The 17,305-nt window shown below is 37.3% G+C and overlaps 1 protein-coding gene across 2 annotated transcripts; it reads right to left on the bottom strand.

Moving 5' to 3' along the window:
* Positions 1-1,326: 1,326 nt before the first annotated feature.
* Positions 1,327-15,713, bottom strand: C1QTNF3 (C1q and TNF related 3). Of its 2 annotated transcripts, none has more exons than XM_053931783.1 (6): positions 15,337-15,713; positions 10,200-10,311; positions 7,798-7,952; positions 5,027-5,156; positions 4,233-4,332; positions 1,327-3,163 (listed from the first exon to the last, which is right to left on the bottom strand). In XM_053931783.1, exons 1-6 carry the CDS (start codon positions 15,622-15,624, stop codon positions 3,004-3,006), a joined length of 945 nt encoding a protein of 314 aa, XP_053787758.1. In that variant the 5' UTR covers positions 15,625-15,713; the 3' UTR covers positions 1,327-3,003. The 2 variants fall into 2 exon arrangements, with proteins under 2 accessions (XP_053787758.1, XP_053787759.1); XM_053931784.1 differs by having other exon boundaries at positions 15,541-15,713.
* Positions 15,714-17,305: the final 1,592 nt, after the last annotated feature.

Here is a 17,305-nt window from a genome sequence, read left to right as displayed (position 1 = left end):
GAGTTGCTGCCTTGCAAGGATATCACAGGCAAGGACGGCAGTCCCTGGAACTCTGGGGGAAGGGAGGACCAGGATTTGGGGGTGTTTCACACAGAGCAGAGCTTAATTTGGCTCTGTGTTGAGAAGCATTTTCTGCTGCCAGGATGCCAGCACCTACCACAGAGGTCAAATATCACCTACCAAACCACAGCTCTCATGGCAGGCAGAGACTTGTGGGTCTTGCCAAGTTTTGGTTAAATCTGGGAGCTCAGGGACAGGGGAGAGATACAGATTCTTTTTAGCAAAGACAAGAAGCCGTAAGTATACTCCAAATTACAGCTTTGCAGTTTCCAGAAGGTTTTTCAGTTGTCACACAAATTACAAGATACCATGTATTTTATAACAGGGGATAAAAGTCTCTGGTAAAAGACATTTTGTCTTGAGCATTTGCTGAGCAAGAATCTTTCAATTATCAGCAGCAATGGAAAGATGACTAATCTTAATGAATATTTTTGAGAAAAAAGATCATATATTCCACATGACTTACTGAATATAAAGCTTGTTAATTTTAAAGAAGGAGAACACACACACACACACACATACACACACACACAGAGACACTCACTCATATATATATATATACATATATATACACTCATATATACACATCAGTTGCTGTATTTTGAAGGATCTTCCTTCTTCTTTTGAAGGAGATTAATATGTAAGCTAACTATTTATTTGTAAAGTCTTATGACACTTAATCAGCGGGGATTGCATGCAGTAAATTGCAGAGAAAAGACTGCTGAGATTTCAGTCAAAACCTAGGAATTTTAACCTTGATGTAAAAAACTGTTTAGCTTTAAAACTGGAACTGCTCTTTGTTTGTCAAAAAAGCTTCTGTGGTAATTCTTAGTCACCTTCCCCTCTTAGCAGGCCAAGTTGCACAAAACTAATGACAACAATAAAAAATGGCTTAGGCAAAACATTACTTTCTTTTATATTATGGCTATTACAGTAGATAATAAGATAAAAAGGAGTTTAAAATTAGTGTATGTCGTATGGTTTCTAAGTGCTTTCTCCTGACCAAAATGGCTTTAAATGGTCATGTCACAAAGGAAGAGTAAGTCCCCAAAGGAAACCCTACAGATTTAAGTTTTATATATATATATGTGTGTATATATTTACACACGTGTGTAAAATAAATATATTTTAATCCTTAATGCTGGCTTTCTTCCATTCAGTAGCAAAATGAAGCAAAAATGCTTAGGAAAAGCATATTAAAAAGAACATCTCTCTATTTTCTCCAAATGGTAATGTCTTTGGTAAATACAGATATCAGCAAACCAGTATAGCTTTGTAACCATTAATCTTTATTGGATAAATGTATGTTTTACAAAGTAAGCTTAACAAAATAACATGGTCTCAGGATTTGAAAACCTATGTGGCACAGACCTGACCCAAGCTGATAAAGAAATTATTAAAACACATGTGACAACAGTTCATTAAAGCTAATATTTTCAGTGGTTGATGCATAAAACTAAAAAATCACAAGTCATAATCATCAAGTCTCAACATGCATTTTTCTTCATAAGATGTGGTTAGATATGCTAGGAACGTGGACAAGGACATACAGATTCATAGGGCAGATTTCAACCCATTTGCTCTATTGTTGTGCTACTGATACCTATATCCAGTATAAAAGAATTTCAAGTAAATATTTTCCTAATCCCACCTTCTTGTTATACCTTAATGGCCGGTAATATCAGATTAAAATATAATGTCTGTAAAAAGGAATTTATATTTCATTACCTTTTGTGTAGAGAGCCAGAACAAGATACATTCAAACTTCAGTATTGATTTTGGTGCTTATTCAAATGAAAATAGCAAGGCAGAATTTCAGGTACCCAAATTTTAAAAAGCCAGTGACATGAATGCTGAAGAGTGGCCCAGTGTATTGGGACCAGAACTACTAAGCCAGCTAGCATTTGCTTTTACCAGTTTAAATACTGAACTGGCTTAGCTGCTGCTTTGCAATGACTTTTCCTGAAATACTAATACTTGGAAGGCTGCTAGGAAAACTGTTTCAACAACTTCACTGTTAAGCAAATATGCAATATTATAAGGTACGTCCTTTTGGAGGAGCTCCAAACACCACAAAGTTTGTTTATCTCTGTGCTTTTGGAATATCCTGATTTCTCTAGCATATATACCTTTGCTTTGACACCCTGCATTGGCTTACATCAGGTTTTAAAAATTCTAAGGCTAGGAGAAACATTACAGTTCCCCTGCCTGATCCCCTTTACACTGCAAACTAAATTACCTTAGCTTCAAGCTGCTACTAAGGCAAGAACTACTGACATACTTTTTCTAAGAGAGAGAGACTAAGCATAAATATGTGCTAAAAATCTGTGAAAAATGACACCAGATACATCTTCAGAGGTTTGAGATGGGAATGCAATAAACCTGAATCCTTGACATCTATATTTTCACATTTTTTTCTTTGATTTGAGCTCATTCCAATCCAGTACAAACTTCTTCCCTTAGATCTGGTCTCACCTGAGCCTGCTTAAAGTACATTCAGGCTGGTTTCCATGATGCAAATTTAAATGAACATGTAAGAAGAATTGAATAAATGATCCAAAATTTTTGAATCAGTTGTTCAATCCCTGACATATATTTAACTAAAATATATTTAGAGATGAAATTGACTTTATGTAAACCACTCTTTAAATTCTTTAAACTCATTTTCCTTTGTTTTTCATTCACTTTTGGGGAAGAGAGCAATAGCAATATTTAATGATTAAATAGGTGCAACCCAGATGACAATACATACTCTGTGAATCTGTGTTAGCTACCCAATGTATTCAGCTCATCTCTGATATGCAGGTAGCAGCACATTGCATCAAAACAAGGCTTCTTGATTCTCCAATGTTGTAAAGTTATTTCACAGTCCAGTGAAATATACCAGTTCCAAAAAAGATGGTTTTCCACATAAAGATCTATTGGTTTGTTTCCTTTTTTTTTTTACTTGGTTTCAAAAAGAAGAAACCCAGCAAAGGTGGAGAAGCGTTGATGGTCCCCATGGAGGGCTCCATTTCCCATTCGCAGCCAAACTTCATCTCCTTTGGCAAGTTTTAGGACAGCACTGTTTCCTGAAGTATCTGCTTTTCCTTTAGATTCATAGCTAAGGATGAATATTTTAACAAGTCAGCTTTTTGTTTCTCAACAATGACCAAACAAACAACTTTACAAAAAAAATCCAAAAAGTATGTTGTTATCCTGAGTAAAACTTTCTTAAAGACTTGCCAACATTTATTCAGCTTTATAAGAATATTTTGGCCACTTTCTATATTTGATCTCATAGACAAATTTTGCACCTTACCTAAATGCATTATTTCATTCCTTTCTGAAGTTCTGGAATTGTAACTTATTTTTTTCCAGGACACAGGAACAAATTTCTTGTTTAAAATGAAATGCTGCTCATTGATTACAACACTACAGATTTCCTGTGATGCTTTTTTCCCCTTGAATTCATTCCAACTAATTTTAAGAGCTGAGCCCCTGTGCTCCCAGCACAGCCAGTGAGCAGACACAGGCAGCTCTCTCCATACTCTCTCCATGTACATTTGATGTGGGCTAACCTCCTGGCTTTGCCTGAGTGTTAGTCCCCTTTCTTCTACCTCTTGCCTTTTCTGACATCAGTGCTTCAGAGGGAATAGAAATTAAGCACTTTTTCTTTTGCAGAAAAGATCTACTGGGGATGAAGCAGCCTGTAGTGGTGTGCTAATGATAAAAAGGCCGGTAAATGGCAGACCTTTGCTTCTTACTCATCCTTACTACTGCAGCTTAAACACTTCCCAACTTCACTGCCCTCATGTTAACAAGACTGTAACTAGTAACTGAACACTTCATTATTTCCTTTCCCTGACAAGCAAAATGAGGATGAAGATACATTTTAGCAGAATGACAGCAAGATACTACTGAACTCCAACCCTGACTTGTAGTGCTAACTCCTTTCCTCCGAATTTGAGGAAATGGTGATCAAGGCTGAATTTTAGGTCCAGCATCTGTGGTGTGTATGGTCCAAATATGCAAGATGAGGATGGCAAAATAAAATAGGTTTTCTTGCTGGTTATTTTACTTTAGAGAATTTCCTCCAATAAATGAACAATTTTATGTTTCTTGAAAGGTGAGCAAGCTATCACATCCATATAAATGTCTTTTGCATTAAAATGGCCTGGCCCTTTACTTACCTATATAAGCTGAACACTGTATTACCATTATGCATCAAATACACGTACACTTCCTCCACATCTTCATGTTTCATCATATTGAAAGTAAAGAAATACACCCCTGAAAAGGTTATAAAATACAACTTGTTTGCTTCATAGAAAGAAAGAAGTAATCATGCTGCATATTTGTGCTTCTTGCTTAGAAAACATAACAGCTGTGGACAAAACTGCCTTCCAGTTGTCAGCAGATATTTTGCTTCTGCTTACAGTGTTCCAAAATCTGATTGATTTTAATTCTGCATATGGCAGGTGTTGTTTTTCCTGCATCACAGCTGCATAAGAGGGGGGATTGATGCAGCTGAGAAATAACCCATGAATAACTGTAATGCCTCATTTCCAGCCATGCATCTGTCAGCTCGCAGCTGAATTGGCATGGGGGAGGATGATGATGAAGAGATTGACAGGAGGCAGGAGTTGGAGGAGGCAACTGTGAAGCTGCTGCTGCTTGCTACAACTTCAAGACTGTGGTTCTGTCATCACAGTGGCTGAAGGGCTAAAGAGCCACAGCAAAGCAGACAGTCCTGCTCCCTCCCCAGCCCTGGCCATGCCTCTTCCTCCTGCCTTTGTGTCAGAACTAGTCTCACTAGCTGGCAAGACCTCTCTTGGCTTAATCAGTTTTCAATTCATTTTTCTGGAAAGTAGGTAGCAAGAGTTATGCAAAACAAGTTAAATAGTTAAATAGTGCCTCATCCTTTTTGACCACACGTCTTCCTACAGCTCCAATAATTACATTATTTTGTTTCGCAAATACTCACCATTCACTGGAGCACCAAATCTCCCAGTCATGACATCAAAAAAATTCCCAACATTGGTTTCAACGCTACTGAAGATGATCCCACTGTTCTGGTTGCTGAAGTGAGTAGCCATTGAAGCCATAAACGCGACCTGCAAAAATCCAGTTCTTGTACAGACAGTCATTCATGATAAACACTTGTGTAGAACAATCAGGTACAGATTTTTTTTCTATATTTGCAGTCTGTTTATTTTCCTGACAGAGATGTTCTTCCAGGGCTTGCTCCAAGGCCAATAAACTCCAGTTAACAAAACTCCCATTGAATGAAACTGGAAGAAGACTAGGGTTCTCATATTCAATTGGACTATTCATGACTGCAAAGTAAGCGTATGGTCAAGTGTTTACAGTTCAGAACCTTAATTTCTGATTTTATTTACTTTTAAGTCTCGCTAGAATGATGCAACAGCAATATAGAATTGAAATGGATGGTGTTTCTGACAAAACAGTTTTATATAGTTTTATGTATTCCCCAATGTGTTTAAACTGGATATTGCTTTTAACTGCATGGGTGAAAACAAACAATGCTCAGTAAAATCCATGCAGATTAGTGTTTCTTGCTTGGAGATACATGAAGCACTTTTATTAGAGGTTCTCTGAAAGTGCAGCAGCTGGGACTCAATATTCAGTGCCTTTTCTATCTTGTCAGTTGCCCTGAGTCTTGAAAACAGAGGGTGGTGGAGACCAAGAGGGGAAAATAAGAAACTTCATGTTTCTTATTTCATGTTTCTTATACTTCAACTTCATGTTTCACTTCTTGCCATAGAAATGTTTCATAGGAAGCAGTGCAAAAAAACCCACACCAGACAATTTAAATTACCCTCAGCAAGATACCAAGGAATGACCCTGCCAGGTGGCCTGGTTAGGGAAGGGAGTGACCTTTCCTGTAAGTCTGTCATCCCCACCCTGCCCCACATTATGTGAGTAAATGGGGTAGCATCAGAATTGCTGCACTGTGTTGCCAAAAGGTTACATAGAGACTTGGATTTTATTTCTATCTCAGCTTCTTAAATGACAAGTGTTCAATTGCATCTGTTACTGCCAATCACAAAAATGACAGTTTTTGTGAGATTCCAGCTGTGTTGGTATTTAAAAAATAAAAAAAAAAGAAAACAACAGCCCAAATCCTTTTGATTTCAGATCCAAACCAGAACAAAACCAAAACATACAATCAAATGCAAGTCTGGATCCAACAACGGAAATCGTTAGCCATCTGTTCAGAAATTTAAGGAGCTCCAGATGTGAGCTGAAAGCTTGGGCTGATTTTCCTTACCCCTGCATGGATGCATTTTCTATTATGGCAAATTGTTACTATCTTGCTTCTCAGCCAGGATCACATCAAAGTTCTTCATGTGTTATAGGAAAGTAGCTGCACTGGCAGATTGATGGAATTTATTGCTTTTTGTCTCGATTCCATTTCACAGTCTCTTTGACCCTGAGCTACTTTTTGTGGGCTGAACAGAACAGCTGAAAAATATGTTTTTTCTCCTTAGGTCTCACTGTGAAGTTGCAGGTCAACATGGATACACAAAGTTTTTCAAAATAATCCTGTATTTAAAACAGTATTGTATTCAAAAGTGTTTTCTCCTATACTGCCACTGACTTTAAAATTCTTAAGTATGGTGATAAGAAAAACTGCAAACATTTTTAAACACATCTCATAAAAGAAGTGATGGAATTTTAAGTATTGGAAATAGGTATTACAATATAAGCTTTTGTTGTTCATCCTCTTTCATCACTCAGTTTTAATTACAATACTACCATTGTCTTTTTGTAAGAAAAAAAAACCAGTGGTAGTTCATTTTAAAACTGTAGAAGGACATATGTTGAATGTAATTAAAGGGATGTTTATAAGATATTCAGCTGAGTATATATTATATATATTTATATATTCAGCTGAGTATATATTAAATATATTTATACATGCATATATTATGTGCATATGCACATATATGAATATGTATATATGTATCTGTGTGTGTTTATAGATACATATTATATATTATATATATACATACATATATATTTATATATACATACACAAACTCTGCCATCTGCCAGATTCCTGGGATTTGAAGAAGCTTTAATGCAAAAGCCATGAGACTGTGCCAATATAAGAGTTCAGCTCAACAGCTCAGGCTTGAACCCATATTTAAATGCTCATCTGGTGTTTGAGTTATTCATTCATAGGCAGAACCTACATGGTCCCAAACATATTTAAAGTATCTAGACTTATAAATATACAGATAACTACTGAGGGGTATTTTTTGAAACTTGAGGTCTCTTGCTGCACTCAAAAATTTTGAGCCTGTATTTTGAGGAGCTGGATACATGTGCTTCTGAGAATCTCATAAAGCCCTGAGAAACTTGACTCCTTCACTCTTTCCATATGCTGTGGGAAGTGCAGTTATTTATGTGATACAGCTTGGTAGGAAAATGATAGTCCCTGCTATTCTCCTTTAATAACCCAGATACTGCCTTTTTGCCCTCAAAGGAAAGCATATATGTTTCTTCCTGCCTATTTTTCAGCTGGATTCTGACTAAAGCTTTTCTTCTCCAGAAAGATCTGGCAGAGGACTTTTTTCAGTAAGGACAAGGGCTGTATATGCCTGTTACAGTATTAATTTACAAGGGGGGTTGCTTCTTAAGGATCTTACAGTAATAAGGTGCTGTTTTTTCAGTGAAGAAAAACATAATGAGATTTGCTGCAGCCAATATGAGCCAGAGATATTGTACCTGTAGCTCTGGGGGAATCCCAGGGTAACCCTTCTCGCCTTTGGGTCCATGATGGCCACGCTCTCCTCTCGGTCCAATATCTCCTTTGTCTCCTTTCTCACCTTTGGCTCCTTCCTGGCCAGTTGCTCCATTATTTCCATTGTTTCCATGATTTCCTGAAGGGAAACAAAGCTTTCTGCTTTATTTAAATAATTGATCATATTTTAACAGATAAGTGTGACAGGGTCCTCTTCCACCAGCTTGCAGCACAGGTGCTCTTCAGTGCCATAAACCCCAGGCTGAGATGTAATGGATAAGAAACTGCTGTATGATCAGGTTGATGGTAGAGGTTTTGGTGAGCATATTTCCAGAAGGACATAGATTTTGGGAGTTAACTCTCATGTTGCTGTATAAACTGGTGGTGTCTCAAGTCATTGCTTTGTTGGAGAGATGTGCAGGAAGATCTCAGCAGAGAGAAGGCTCAAAGAAAGCAAAAGCCACTTTCTATTGACACATACTAGGTAGCCTGCAGAAGCAGTTTTGCTTTTTCTTTAGTATAAACACCAATTTCCTGGTAAATTAAATCAATCATGATGGGATAAGATAATTTTGAAAAAGATTTTGCTATCTTTAAAACACATCCACACAAATTATGAAAGGCTTTAGCATAAAAGTAGTTAAAATCTGTGCTAAAAATAGGACAGTGTGTATTCACAGGGTGCTGACTAAGGGTCGTTTGATTGCATAGTCCTAGATTTAAAGAGAGACAAAATTTTTATAATTAAGCTTTTTTGAAATGGCTTACTATGAGTAAATGAGTAAAAAGATTCATGGCAAAACCTACTCATGCATCTCCAGTATTACTTACTTTCTGGTGTTGACTGACTAAATTACTAAGCAAATGTCTATGCAGCGGACAGGATTTTAAAGTTGGCTAGAATCACTGAGCAATTATTATACCTCCTGCAGCAAAAGCCTGATCTTTCAGCTCAGGGAATTAATTAATGTCATTATTGTTTTAATTCAACCTGAATTGAAATTAGGCTCTTTGCCACTCTACTTGTTCTTTGATTATTCTCTCTGGTTACAAAATTACCAGAAGAATGGTGTTGTTTGAGATCAAATCTGATGATGAAGTGATCCTTCAGAGTTTTCCTATTAAGAAAAAAAAAACCCTTCAAACAAGGAAGCCAAATGGTAAAAGAAATTATGCACATTTTTGTTTGGATAGAGGAATCTGCAGCTCTTAAAAATAACAAGAATGATCCTTTATGTGAAGCCAGAACTGCTCTACCAGTTCAGAACAGAAGTCTGAAAGCAACATCTAATTCAATCAAGGGGAAAAGCAACTGCTGCTGTTCCCCTTACAGGCACAACAACATGAAATCCAGCAAATGAAGGAGACAGAAATCCCAGGGTGCAGGAGGCTGCTGCCAGATGTACGTTTGTGGTATCCTGCAGTGACAGAAAGTGGGACTGAGACAGGAGAGAAGGGCAAAGCCGGGACTAGGCCATGCCCCAGTATGTCCATTGCAGCCTTGAAAAAGTGGCTCTAATATAAAATTGTATCCTGCTTCTAAGAATCCAACAATTTATTAATAAGTAATGGATCACTGAATCACATTTTTATTGTGATAACAGAAGATGTAAGTTTTTGAAGAAGAGACAAGTCTCTCTTTCAGTGACATTCGCATTTATGTTGTACCTTTGCTTTAGGAATGGTGATTTCCAAATCCCTGAAGCTAACTGATGTAACAAACTGACAGTAGCATGCAAGCAACATTGTTCCTTCTTTAGGCTGTTCTATTTCCATGTCAATTTTCAGATCAAAGTATATACTTTTCTTGTGTATGCTGTTCTTCTGTGGACATTTTTTATGTTAAAAAAGGAGGATTTTTTTTTATTATAAAAGACAAGATGAAAGAAGAAAGTGAAGGAATTTCTGTGAGAGAACAGAAGCATTGTGTTTGTGTAAAATGTTGGCTAGCACTATGCTAGATGAAGAAAAGCCCTTGAATACAGTACACAGTAACACAGCTGGATATACAAAGGTGATCACAATAATCAGCTCCAGGGAACAAGTTCTTCCAAGTTTATTGGGAACTTCATGATGTTTCAAGAGAGACCAGTTTTTCCTAGAGATGTAATAGAATCATACTTACATGTATTATCATGTAATAAGAATTCATACTTACAGTATGAATTTGTGAAAGCTGAATTTTAATAACAAATAGGTTTTCAATTGAAAACACCTTAGAATATAACTGAAAATATCTATTCTGAAATTATAGAAAAACTTGTTCCTGAATCTGTCCCCAAATACTGATGTTTGGACCACTCTCTGATATTTCATAGAATAAACTGCAATTTACAGCCTGCAATTAGACTGATAAAAAAAAAAAAAAATTAAACTTCATCTTTACCTGGCATCCCAGGGGGCCCAGGAGGTCCTGGGGGCCCTTGGTAGAGTCGAACTCCAAAGTCACCTCGGCAGCAGGAACTGCAGTCTGGATTCTGCGGTCCAGGCTGCGGGGTCTAAGTGCACAAAAATAAGCTTTAAGTTGCTCATTCATGGAGGACATCAATCTTACGCATGTTGGTTACAGGGTCTTCATTATATATTTCTGTTTATATACTTGGTAAGTTTTCAAAACAGTTCTTATCTGGCATGAAATTCTCACATAGGTTATCCCTGAGGATGTTATTTTCGGAAGATTTAAAGGAATAGCTCTCAAAGCATTCAAAAATCTATAACAAATATTAAAAAAAAAAAAAAATCCTACTTGTCCTGTTAAATAGTGAAGGTTTTGAAAATAAATCAATACCAATTAGTGAAATTCAGATTAATATTTCAATTAAATTCACATCCTGATCCCACATTTCAACTGACCTCTGAGTGATGACAAACATGACTATGTACAACAAGTGGTAGGACACAAGGGACTTGATTTGACCTTCAGCAGTGAACTGTCCTCAATTAAACATATATAAAACTGTGTTGGAACACCCAAAGAAGATACTAAAAAAAAAAAAAAATCCATGCAGCATATTCCTCTTCATGATCCCAGACCTGTGTATTTATAGGCTACTAAAGTTGGGAGACCCTAAAAAAGTGCCAAGACACAAGACAAAAATTTGAACTTACCATAACACAAGGTGTTAGGGGCTTTTGATCATTTGTAGTGGTGAATGTGTAACTATGGAAACCTATATGCTGATTAATACAGCAGCATAAATAAAGTAATAAGTTTATTATATACAGCTCAGCTACTATAGTAATCAGTTTAATAATGGTTTTGTTTAAGTGGTTTTCTTTTCCATATTATTGTGTTTATACTAATGGAGACTCATTTAATTCTGACTGAATTTCATAACTTAGTTATCATCGATCTTCCAGTACATCAGATAAGGCCAAGGTTCAGTGTTTATTTTTCTACCTCCTCATTTGTTCCCTCTTCCCTCTTTGTTTCTTTTCCCTACAATTCTTTCCTAATATCCTGAGATGCAAACCTGCAGTTCTTAAAATCTGGAGAGGGACAGTTACACCAATCCAACTATTACCTTTCTTTAATCATTCTACTATTTGCCTTCCTACCCTTTCTTTTCTCTAATCTTTATAATTGTCAAGTTACATGCCCAATGCAGACTTATTTGTTTAGTGGCAGAAAATGAGCCTCTGGCAGGATGAGAGCTGTCAAATGAACACACAGATGTGCTGTATTCCTGCCCTCAGTGTCATCAGTGATTTCATCTGAAACTTTCTGCCTGTGTTTTGGACAATACCAAGCACACCCCCGGAATTCATTGATTTCAGGAGGCTTAGGAACTTATGGATATAGAAAATTCATTTCATGACACCACCAAAATACTCTAGCTCTTCCAATGAGACAGACACATGCTCTGTCCAGCTGGAGCCAGTGATGGTGGAGTTACCATGGAAATAAAGGCCAACTTGACAGCTAAACAAATATCCTTCATATTCAAAGAGTTATGGAAAAGTTAAGACTTGCCAATGGGCAGAAGGGCTTCATATTTATGGGGTTTGGTCAAGGCTATGCTTTTTAGATTAATTCTGGACAAGGTCTATACTTAATGAGAAAAATAGATTCTGCCTCTTGAACTGTCTCTTCCTGGAGAACCTGTTTGTATTTTTATGGCTGTTTTGTCTCTTCCAGTTGTTAGGCAGGGTATAACTGACAATCACCCAATGCACTTTTTATAATATTCCTGGTATGAGAGGAGAAGTAGCTCTGCTTTCAGCCCCTTTTCAATCCTCAAAAGGGAGCCAAGTACAAGAGGACTGGAATTGTGCACGCATGTTGTACCCTCTAAAAGAATAACATTGATTTTTGCATTGAGATTAAAATCTCCAGCTTTTTTTAGATAGTACTTCATATTCATGTTAAAATTGTAGGTGAACTAAATACACACCTGCCAATAGCAAATAAGTCATATCAGCCTAAAAAAGTCCAAATACTTAGCATGGTGGATTGTAATTGAGTGAAGACATGAATCCAGCAAAGTGGACTGCATGTGAGACTCTCTCTGTGCAGATGGAATTTGGCTTTTTCAGACAATGTACTGAATTCTTTAACAACTTAATTAGTGAAACAGCTATTTTTAAATAAAATAGATACAAGTGATGGTCATAACAAAGTGCTATTTGGCATTACCTCAAAAAAAAGCTCATCAGGTTCTTAGGTGTGAAATAAGGCAAGTCCTGCCAGCCTTTTATGCAGCAGTTCCACTGATTTGAAAATAGCTGTTTATGCAAGTTATAAAGTAATTAATTTATTACCTTTACTCTTTCACTAGGAGAAGAAAAAATATTCATGGTCAGCTGCCAAGGATGAGGAATATTTAGGATTTTCTTCAAATCTTTAAAAGCAGAGAACTTCATGAAGAGTACACTTAAAGGAAAAACATTTTCCAAAAGTAAAATTACACTCAAATATGACATAGAGATTAGTTGCAATCTACTTGCCAAAGGCATTCTTTGCAGCCATTTGTGCATAGATTTTGTCAGTGAATCTTTGGCTTTGCTGCCAAAACATGAATATTATTTAGGGCTTGTGAAACGTATCTGCCACATTGATATCCTACCACGGATAGAAAACTGGAACTATTTCTGAGGCTATCTGCTGAATTTCCCAGGATTTAGGATATAGGAGAATGATATCTAGGCAACAGATGGTCTGTGAAATTCCCTTAATTTCAAGCTGTGGACAAGTCATAATTGGAGACTCAGTCCTTTTTGACTTCCTGATTAATTTTATGAATTTCTGTTTTATTGTCTAAGACAATGCAGATGACAAGTAATATACCTCCACCATTCTTGGCTTCTGTTCTGAGTGCAAAATATCTGTCTCTGTGGGCACTTAGGCCCTCCATGTCCCATCTCCAAACAAAGAAACAAACAAAAATTGCCAAAATTCAGGGTAAAACACTGCTTGGTTAGTGATATTTAAAGATTTTCAAAGAACAACCTGAAATGGAAAAATGGTCTGTCATGACTCTCCTTAGTCACTAAGAGTTCTTGTTCTTGAGAAATGCACGTTATATTTTACATGAGTTAACAGCAGTGTGAAAACTGACCTTGCACCCAGTGCAGCAAAGAAATTAGTAACAACAAATGCTATAATCTCTTTTCCACAAGAGGGAATGGGACCTTTGAAACACTTCAGCAAGAGAGTGAAATTCCCCAGCCTAAATTGTCTTTAGGTAGAGCTATTCCATCTAAAACAACCAAGAAAGCAGGAAATAGGAATTGAATAGTTTCCATATAACTCAAGGGAAGGAGAGATTTGACATGAATTAAAACATGTCAGTGCCACCTTTGTTCTTCCTCAGCCTAGAAATTCCTGGAGTCTGGAAGTGGAAAACACATATTGCGTAAGCCACTGTGTGATTGATTATCTCTATTGTGCATCTGCTAGTGCTCCATTTCATTTCACTAAGCCAAAAATTGCATTATTTCCCCAGAAAAGATTGCTTCTTGGAGATGGACTGGCAGGTGAATTACTGCCATCAGCTGTACTTGGACTCACTGGGCTTGTTTTTATTGTCACAACCAGTTCCCCAGCAGGCAGCTCCAGACAAGTTGAATTAAACTCTCTGACAAGAGACACATGCAGCCTAAACACACTTTCTGTGGGGAAGAGTTTGAGCCCTAAAAAGTTGTGGTTTTGCATTAAATCTTGCATTATCTGAAATCGTGTAGTGTTAAAGGGGAATCTTTTGTGCATGGTCCGCAGCACACAGCTGCAGAATTCTCCCTGCAGTAAAGAGGTCTGCACACATTGGCTGGCTCTTTGGACTGTATACCTTATGTTCTACACTGCTTATATTTTGCAAACACATTTTAACATGCCTACAGTTAAATATCTGTTTTGCTGAGTGCACTAAATGAACATTTATATCCTGCCCAAGAAGTACAAAATGGAAAGCACTGTGAAGTTTTAATACAGGGAATACAGTGGTGTATTAAACCTTTTCCCATACTTGGATGTGTTTCAGTTCTTCAAGCCCAGCATAGGATTAAAATCAGACCTTTTCTCTGCTTATCATAACATAGGTTATTATTTAATACTTATCTGCATGTCCTTGCTTTTGGCTATTCAAAATATCCTATTTTGATCTGAAGAAATTTTAAAACCCCAGAGGGTAAAAGGTGAACTATACAGGACTCAAATATTTGTATCAGCTGTAGGAAAAACCACTCATGTTCTTGCTGTTAATAAAACACATCAATTAAAAAAAAACCCTTTCATTTGAGTGGAATTTTGTTTTGCCTAGTGCTAGAAAAAGCTTCATCTTCTGCCCTTCAGATTTTTTTCTTTCAAATTTGGACTGCAATATTTTGTGTATAATCAAGTCATGCCATTATGCCATTTTCCCTGTGTTATAAACTAATGACTGTAGTATGTAAAGTGCCACAAAAGGCATAAAAATATTCTCAGTTTAAAATGCAGATACTGTAGATGATTTAGAATTTCATTGCAAATCTTTTTTCTTCTTAAACTCTCAGTTGATTCATATTATTAAATCTACTCATTACATTACTATCTGTTTTTTTCAAGCTACTCCTTAGAATAAAATTTTTGAGCATTCAGAATTACATTATTTTTGTCTCAAGCACAAGAAATATACTTTATATACATCATTTTAAAGTAAAATTATTCTCTGCTAATTGAATCTCTCCAAATACCTCTAGAAATGCTGTAATTTTCCTTCACATCCAAATGAGTTAGAAATATCTAAAACTTTGGTATATTAAATAATTAATACCTTTGAATAATTAAGAGACTGTATTTAAGCATATATGATTTCACAAGTTCACAGTTTTAAAAGAACAAAGTGCTGCTGTCTGTGTTGAAACCAGTATCCCCAACCACTGGTGGTTCTACCAGCTCATTAAAAGATCCTATAAAGCAGCCCAGCAGGTTACAGACCAATACACAGCTTTAATAAAAAATATTTCATAAATATATCACTAGTAATGTTAGAAAAAAAAAATCTCATTAGCTTTAAAGGTATCTTTAGAAGATTAATTCAGAGTACCTGGACTCTATCTGAGGTAATCAGTTCTACATCATCTACCTCTGGTCTCAGGACTTTATGGTCTGTAGATGTGCTATTATCAACAGTCCACTCTATAAGTTGATTCCGCTGTTTCAATATTTCCCTGCTTCTGGAACCTTTGTGACCAGTCTGGTGGTGACTTTGCAATATTTTGGCCACTGGTTTATAAGATCTTCTGCTCACCTCCATGTATTCATCTTGACACAGGCAAAATGGAAGAAAAAATAAAGCCAGTAGATGCCAACAGATGAAATCCTTCTCTGCCATGTTAATCAAAATAATTTTTCAGGAGTCCAGCAAATGCCTTGCAGAAGAACTTCTTGCTGCACCAGACGTTATGTGGTCCTTTCAGCTTTTCCACTAGTAAGCCTGGCACTGAGATCAGTACCAGGTTTTATATGCTTGCATGCAATAAATAAAACTAAAAATGCCAAAGTGACAGGATCCTTCATCCAAAATCAGTCATGCTCCTTTAAACAAACCAGGCATTATTCACCACTTCACCACCACAAGGAAAATTGATTTGTATGCTGGAAATGACCACAGCATTTAATGGACTCCTGTGGTTCCTATTTGGGGGCATTAAAAAATGTAGCACCTTTCCTTTGGCACGTTTTTGTTTAAGTGTGAAAAAATGTGATGGAAATGGGGAACATGTGGCTAATGGTTTATGCTCCTTGATTAGACATGGAAAGGCTGTGAATTCACACTCTTAAATGTCTTTTGGACACAGTCACCTTTCTTATTTGCCAGGAAATTCACACACACAACTGCGTCAGCCCAGTCCGAAAAACCCTTCCAAAAGCAATTAGGAAACAAAAGCACAAGAGGAGCTTTTGCATATGAACCTGACCCAATGACTGTTTCTGACTATGCTTTTCATTCACTAGAAGAAAAATATTGAATTTCTGTCAGTTGGCCAACAGTGGAAGGAGACCGAGTAAGTAGCTTTAAAAAACTGGGTTGAATTCACATTCACAGAGCCCCATTTCTCAGCATTAGTTCAACATGCTTGGCCAAGTAGTATTTTCTCCCTTGAGTTTCCAATGTTTTCCAAAATGTAATTGCCAAACCAAGTTTTATGTTTTCACTGCCAAGTAAATATAAATTTATCGGGGGCTTATTTCAGACTAAAATAATCAAATTATATGTGTATGATAATAATATCCTTATTTTATTTTTTGAACCACCCACTAGTATTCTCTGGAAAGCCGTAACTGCAGGATGCAGTTCTGTACACACATCCACAAGCACACCCAACCTCCCAAAAAGCAAGTAGCTCCTTGTCTGTGAGCAAGTTTTCACCAGTACACGGCTGCAACAACATTACTGAAGAAGGCATTAGTCCCAGGAATGATCCCCAGCCCTGCAATGTGATGGCTGCTGAATGATGGTAAGAAAGCGCTTGAATGATGATGAGAAAGGATTCTCTGTCTATCTTCCGCTTCTTTCTGTGGGAGACAGCAGGACAAGGCACGCCACAGGAGAGGCACTGGCTGGAGAGGAGTGAGAGGGGTGAGCCCTTTGCAGCTGGGGGCTTTTTGCTGGTGTCACAAGCACAAAGAGTATCAGTGTTAGCTGGTACCCTGCCACTTGCCTTGGTAATTTTCTACTCAACGGAACACAGAGAGGAATGTGGGCCTACAGCACTCCCCCCAAAGACAATGCTAGCCCCCCAGACACAAGGGGTCTGGGACAGTGCTCCAGCCGACTGGAGGCAGCCAAGGGCTGGTCCTCCTTTCTTCTAATTCTCCACCAGCCAAGTATGGCATAGGAGCAGAAACCTCTGCTCCTGTGAGCTCTGTGCTTGCCCCCAAGGATAAACATGACCGAGTTGTCTCAGTGACACTCACTCTTCACTGCCAGGAACAGAGGTGGCTCCTGGTTATCTCAGCCCACAGGCTTGCCAGGCAGAACTGCATCTTCTTACTTTGTGCTTTTCTTGTGG

Source organism: Vidua chalybeata, chromosome Z (genome assembly GCF_026979565.1).
Source record: "Vidua chalybeata isolate OUT-0048 chromosome Z, bVidCha1 merged haplotype, whole genome shotgun sequence".
Classification (NCBI taxonomy): domain Eukaryota; kingdom Metazoa; phylum Chordata; class Aves; order Passeriformes; family Viduidae; genus Vidua; species Vidua chalybeata.
Note: the sequence above shows the minus strand (reverse complement) of the source record. Positions and strands in the feature narration are given on the sequence as shown.